The 6,455-nt window shown below is 30.6% G+C and overlaps 2 protein-coding genes across 2 annotated transcripts in view; both read left to right on the top strand.

The window, feature by feature from the left end:
• Positions 1 to 1,251: 1,251 nt before the first annotated feature.
• LOC108738619 (acid sphingomyelinase-like phosphodiesterase 3b) overlaps positions 1,252 to 6,455 on the top strand; it is a 231,299-nt gene continuing 226,095 nt past the window's right edge. The window contains exons 1-2 of the mRNA XM_025981270.1: positions 1,252 to 1,286; positions 1,945 to 1,982. Of these exons, the coding sequence (XP_025837055.1) occupies positions 1,252 to 1,286; positions 1,945 to 1,982 (73 nt within the window). The remainder of the gene's footprint in view (positions 1,287 to 1,944; positions 1,983 to 6,455) is intronic.
• Positions 5,163 to 6,435, top strand: LOC108738635 (EF-hand calcium-binding domain-containing protein 1-like). The gene is made up of 3 exons (XM_018472138.2): positions 5,163 to 5,616; positions 5,908 to 6,021; positions 6,135 to 6,435. Exons 1-3 carry the CDS (start codon positions 5,248 to 5,250, stop codon positions 6,318 to 6,320), a joined length of 669 nt encoding a protein of 222 aa, XP_018327640.1. The 5' UTR covers positions 5,163 to 5,247; the 3' UTR covers positions 6,321 to 6,435.

The raw sequence follows: 6,455 nt of genomic DNA, 5'->3' as shown, positions 1-6,455 counted from the left end.
TACAACAAAGAATAGAAATTTGTTATGTATATACCTAATAGATATGTGCTACTAACTTTTCGTCGCAGTATGTTACATTTTATTACGATAATTATAAAAATTCTATCCCAAAATTACATACAAAAAGATATTCAGTGTCTTATGTTTGAATATTTAAAAAAAACTAATTATGACGATTTTCGTACAAATAAAATTTTATGCATTTTCCACCATGAATAAATTAAAGGTGGTATTTTATAGTAATTCTGAAAGTTAAGTTAATGTTTGAAGCGGTCACATGGAATTAATTTCGTAAAGGTTACAGTCACATAATTGTAAAGTTGTTAGAAAGTTAGCTTTTAATATGACAGATCTTCTTCCAAATTAAAAAGTTTACCTGTACGGAATGCGCAGTTGAATTTTCATTTGTTCAACTTTATTTCTTTCATTGGTTAAAAAAAGTTGATATTGTTGCTATGAAAGTTACCAAAAAATAGGCAAACAAAAGGAGATTCGCATGTTTCGTTTTTAGCTCAAATTGAGACGTAAAATGAGCTAAGAGTAAGTAGAGGATGTACTTATCTTTGTTACGAACGTTATTAGGACATTTACTGTTCATAATAGTTGGAATTGAGATAATTTACTTGCCATTAATTAGACCAAGAAAGGTAGAGATAGGAGTATAAACTACGACGCGAGTTACACAACGTCATCAATTTGTTCTCGATTACCCGCTGCGCTATAAGGTAGTGCGTATCTCATTTGCATGGGCAAGGAGGTGATACTTTACTTATGTTTCGTGTTTTCTGAGACAGTTGGGAGTAACTACCTGTCCCAAAGCGGGACTAGAGGGACGGGGCTCTTCAAACGTTTTCTTTTCAATTTCAAAAATTGACCCATTCAGTTCTGATTAAGTTTTTACTCCTATTTCTGGTCTTCTTGAATTAGACCAATATTGTGTCAAGCTGCAATACTGCCACGTCAAGAGCGGCTGTGGATAGCTGTTTTAATATCATCATCATCATCATAATCATATGCTCTTATTTGGATTTACCCGGTCTTCTTCTGTTTTTATAAGTATTTATAAAATTATTATTGTACAATTCTGTAAATGACCAATCAAAGAGGTTTTTAAGTAAATTGTAGACTACTCACTCAATAAAACTTATTTCCCAAACCCGTGGAATTATTTGTAACTTATACAATTTACAATGAAATGAAATTAAATATTGAGCGAAATAATTTTCTTTGAAGTCTAGGAAAAAGTTTAGAATGAATGAAATTCTTTCTTGGAAGAAGAAGCAGGAGTAGAGTAAAATATCATATTTAATATTAAACAACTGTTTTGATGTTCTGTTAATCATTTTTGAAAATTTAGTTTGTCTTTTATAAACTTTTTGGTAAAATCCACATGTTAACTTCAGACTGATGTTCTTTATTCAATATATATTTATTAGTTTACGTAAAGAAAATTAGTTGTGTTTGTAATATTCACTCTATTTCCTTGTAAATAGGTACTTAATTTATTATATATGAATTTTCATTAAGTAAAGATCGGATCTATTCAATATATAAATCATTATATAATTACTGTAATGTAATTTGTCCAGAATCTTTCCGACTGCGCCTTGTATGTAAGATGTTATGAGAAAGCTCGTCTTCTATGAAACAAGTGCAATAAACTAAAAAGCACTGTTGATAACAAACCCCCCCTCTGCAAATACGTTAAAAATAGAAAGTACAGGCATTCGCGTGTCGGAGATTGTTATGATTATACGTATTCGCATATTATACCTACGTTCGAGAATTTGAGCGTCGCGTCGCCGTCGTTTTCGTTCTGTTCTAGTGAATAGTGATTAATAATAACTATTTTAAAGAAAGGATAATTGTTTATTACTTTTTCGGTTCCGAGTACGTGAGTGCGCGTTTGGTGATAGAGACAATTTAATAGTGTAGTGTGATTAGAAATACTTACATTAATATTACATCGAAAGAGAATAATGGTAAGTGAGTTGTTGAATCATTAATAATAGTTTTAATAGTTTAAATACTTTCAAAGCGCAAAAGCGCAGGAAAGTAAAGGTTTTTAAACACCTAAGCTTTAGCATATGTACTTAGGTGTATATACATAGTATGTAGATGGTGTTTTTGATTTGAATTCTTAGTGTAATATAAATTGCATGATTTGCAAAAGCAGGAATGTACATAGATATGTACATACATGTAATTCTTGTTCTGTAAGGGATGAAAAATTGTTCCCGACCAAAATATCGAACGGTAAAATTTATTTTCTAGTAGCAAAGCTTTCGTTTCACGCTTTAAACTTAAATTGAATTTACATAGATCCTGGCATAAATAAATCATACCATAAATCAGGAGGCAGCTTTTAAAAATCAGACAAAAGGCTTGATATATTTTGATCGTAATGCAAATGCTTTTTTTATCAACACACCACAAAACTTATTTTTGTATATCTGCATATTTATATGTGTACAAAAAGCCAAAGATGGTTATTAATTATTATTGAATGTATTACTGTTTTTAAAATCCTTTAAAACAAATTATGGATAATAAAAATTTTAATTATTCACTGTATTCTAATTAAACTTTTGCTTTTCATAATATCTAAAATAAATTACGAATATCGCTTTGTCTTTCTAGTTCTTCTTTTGAGTGAAAATGTATAAACTATTATTAAAATTGAATTATATTTAAAATGATACAGTTTATAGGTATTTATGCAGGTAACAAACTTTCTGATTTTATTACTTAAAATGTAAAAATAGACGGTGCATAGAAAGGATTACGCCACTTTTATAAAAACTTGCCCATTGTGATTGGCTCACGGCGTTGTTGTTTGTACAAATTCATTTATCTCTTTGACTTTCCTCTGACATTGATGAAAAACAGGCTCTAGTATGTTCGATGTGAGAATACAGAATTTTATGTGGTAAACAATATTTAAAATGCCGATGTAAAATTACACATTTAGGTAATTCACATTTATTGCTTTTGTTATTTTTTATCCACGGAGCAGCGTTGAAATTAGAAACAATTATTTCTATGAAATATGCAAAATAAACAGTTTAAAATGTTTTAAACATTTGTTCTCATATACTTTAAACAAGTTTTTTATCGTAGCCTGTAATAATAGTAGTGTTTAAATTAATAATTAATAAAATAGTTGTTGTGAAGTCAACCCTCAATATAATATTATCCTTACAGATGTTAGCAAAAATAAAACAAATTAGGCTGATAATTAATTAGAACTCATACTGTCTATTGAACGTTATTATCATCAAGAAATACAACTTAGTTATTTTTTAAATCATATGATAACGTTTAGAATAAATTTTTGGTGATTTTTTCCAAAGGGGCGTTTTTTCCGGGGGCATTTTTCCAGGGTATTTTCTTCCGAGGGTTTTTTTTCGGGGCTTTTTTGATTTGATTATTGTATTTTAAACAATGTTTAAAACATTTTGCCTTAAAGATGCTAACGCAGTGTTGGGGTACATTCAAATTATCCATTTTTAACTGCGGGTATCTATATTTATGTCGAAGATTTTGTTAGAATTATTGTACTTTTCTTAAGGGGCACTTTTTATGAAAAACTAGAGTATTGTTATAAGGTAACTAATTACAAGAAACACACCTTTATTTAAAAATAATTCTGTTGGATTACAACGTATTACATCATAATTCTGTAACTGTATATATTATGGACTATATTCCACCTAACACAATTACTGTTCAAAGATAATGTCCATTGTAAGGGTAAACCACAAGTTCTAGCTTTTTTCTCCTTTTGTAATGTGTACAGTTTGACCATAACGAATAATTCTTCTGTTAACATGACATATGCAGGTCTACCTTAGCTTAAAACTTTTCTGTCATCGATGTCGATTTTAGCCACGACATATAAATCTTTTAGTCATGTTACATATTTTGACCACAACGGCCAATTCTTTCGGTTAAGACACTGAGCACCACAGCGGATAATTTCTCTATTCACAATGTGCTTTTTTATCTTCGCTTGAGTACAATCTACCTACAATAATAAAGATCTTTATTATGTCCTACGTTTAGACGACCAGTTCAAGTCTTTTACTCATAATGTAGAGTGTAGATTTGACTATAACGTATAATTCTTGGGCTTATATGATTTACATATCTAGTAGATTTAGTCTTCTGCCGATGTTATATTTGAATCTTCTGGCCTTATTGTATATTTTGGCCAAAATATCTAATTCTTTTGATCAAGACACTCGTATAATTCTCCCGTTCATGTTGCACCTACGTTTTTGTCACAATTTGCAATTAGATAAAATTCCGTATAATAATGAAGACCTCTACTAATATGACGTATATTGATAACTGTTGTCCACGTTATGTACTTTGAGCAGAACATAATAAATTATCTCTCTCACCTTACATTGTCGTTATATTTTTCTCGGTAATTTGTATGTATTTAGTTAAATGGTAGCTAGATAGAGGAATTTAAAGGTATAACATAGTGTTATGCAAGTTACAGTTTTGAAGATCGAATAAACAAGGATGTAATGTTTCATTTGATGAGTAATTCAGTGCTTGTACCAAACGGTGAAGAAGACAGCGAGGAAGTAGTTTAAGAAGTTTAGAACATAATTGGCGTACAGGAAAACCAAAAATGTAGCTATTTTTAAACGTACCTCGTCTTCAGTTAATATCGAATTAATTTTTTAAAAGATGGTTCCTTAAATTAGTTTTATTTTTAAGTGTAATAGGATTTGCTGGAGATATTCATGAAGAAATTGGATATAGATAGAGATTCGAAAGTTGATCTGCAAGATTACAAACAATCTGTTGAAAACAATCGGTTATTTTTGCAATGTTTAGGCCCTCGTTTACCTTCCCGTTTAGCTGTACAAGCTTTTTAACCACGTTTACTGAACATCGGGGAAGATTTTGATTTTAATCAGTTAAACTATTATCTAATATTACTATTACTGTACAATAATTACTAACCACTGAAATAAATTAAATACCTGAAAGGAATTTACTTAATTCTTATTTTCTAAGAATAGTACATACATAATACAGTATCAGTAGTAAAAATAGTTTATAATGAGTTACAGTGGGGTAAATCAGTCAAAAATCTCCCATATTATTACAGTTCAAAAATCAAAGAAACACATGAAACTGATTTATATGTACATAATATTGTCATAAGTGTTCTTATCTCTTAATAATTAAAATAAACTACTTGAATCTTATTCAATTATCAACAAAATGTGTACGGTTGGTATGCATTTAGACGTAACCCTAGGAGCGAATGAAGAATTACGATTTAGACAGAAATATTCGAAATTATTACGGAGATTAGCCAAAGAGTTGCCATTAGACAGACAAGAGTTGGACAGTCTAGTGATAATTTATTACAAACACATGAAAATTGCAGAGAAAAAGGCAATGACTAAAATCCAATTTCAGGAGCTACTTCATAGCGCGTTGGATTTAACGGATTCTCTTTCTGTTTTCCGAGTTACCGCCACTGCGTGCAAGTCAATCGGTCCTTACGTTAAACTCGAAGAATTTATCAGGGTAATGGCACTTTTTCTGAAAGGGACTTTTGAAGAAAAAATTAAATTTTGCTACAAGGTATAAAACCATAACTAAATTGAGATATTGGTAATGACTTTCGCGGTCGATTGGTGAACTCATGCTGTCTTGATTCGGATCTAAAGGTCGTCGTTGAATGAAGTTGTTTCCTAACGTTTCGCTAGCACGAGTGGTGTACTTCTTCAAAGGTCTTTCCATCTCCGATGCTAGATTTCGACTCTAGTGGATCCGAGCAAGGATAGCATCAGTTCATAACTAAATTATTCATTTGACGACAGTAATTTATTTGTAAAGAAGTCATTAGTTATATTAATGACGATACTTTTGTAGTGTTATGTTGTCACGACTGTAGACGCCACTATCCGTAGGGATGTTATGTTCCGAAATCTCAAAGGGACAGTCTTCACTAGAAATTTAGATGAAGATAGTGATGATATTATCCGAGTAAGATCTTTAAATTCGTCTGATGCGCTTCTACAAGGACAAAAACGTCCTGTTTTTGTTTAATTATTTTTCGGGCAGTTAAAACGTGAAAAATTAATTAAACGCGATTTTAGGACTTGGTGGACCTTATTCAAGCAAAAATGGAACTACATAGAGACGGTAAAATAACCCTTGAGGAATATAAAGAGAGTGTTCAGAGTAATTCTTTATTACTAGAGTTTCTAGGCCCTTGTGTACCGTCTCGCATGGCATCTCGAGCATTTTTATCAACATTTACTGATAAATTGGGCAAATTTTAGAGAAAAAAAACACATAATTACGTTTTCAATTAACACAAGGCGATGGTTTTATACCATTTTGTATATTTTTAGTTAATCTAATTGTATTTTTTAAGAATTTACAACATATTATTTAATTTAGTAACGATAATAATA

The sequence above is a fragment of the Agrilus planipennis genome, unplaced genomic scaffold (genome assembly GCF_000699045.2).
Source record: "Agrilus planipennis isolate EAB-ADULT unplaced genomic scaffold, Apla_2.0 scaffold135, whole genome shotgun sequence".
Classification (NCBI taxonomy): domain Eukaryota; kingdom Metazoa; phylum Arthropoda; class Insecta; order Coleoptera; family Buprestidae; genus Agrilus; species Agrilus planipennis.
Note: the sequence above shows the minus strand (reverse complement) of the source record. Positions and strands in the feature narration are given on the sequence as shown.

What these genes read in the sequence shown, in the direction of transcription:
- LOC108738635 (XM_018472138.2), top strand. Translation starts at nt 5,248, where the DNA reads ATGTGTACGGTTGGTATGCATTTAGACGTAACCCTAGGAGCGAATGAA. An exon ending in AAATTAAATTTTGCTACAAG is followed by an intron (nt 5,617 to 5,907) that starts GTATAAAACCAT and finishes ATACTTTTGTAG; the next exon opens with TGTTATGTTGTCACGACTGT. An exon ending in ATAGTGATGATATTATCCGA is followed by an intron (nt 6,022 to 6,134) that starts GTAAGATCTTTA and finishes ACGCGATTTTAG; the next exon opens with GACTTGGTGGACCTTATTCA.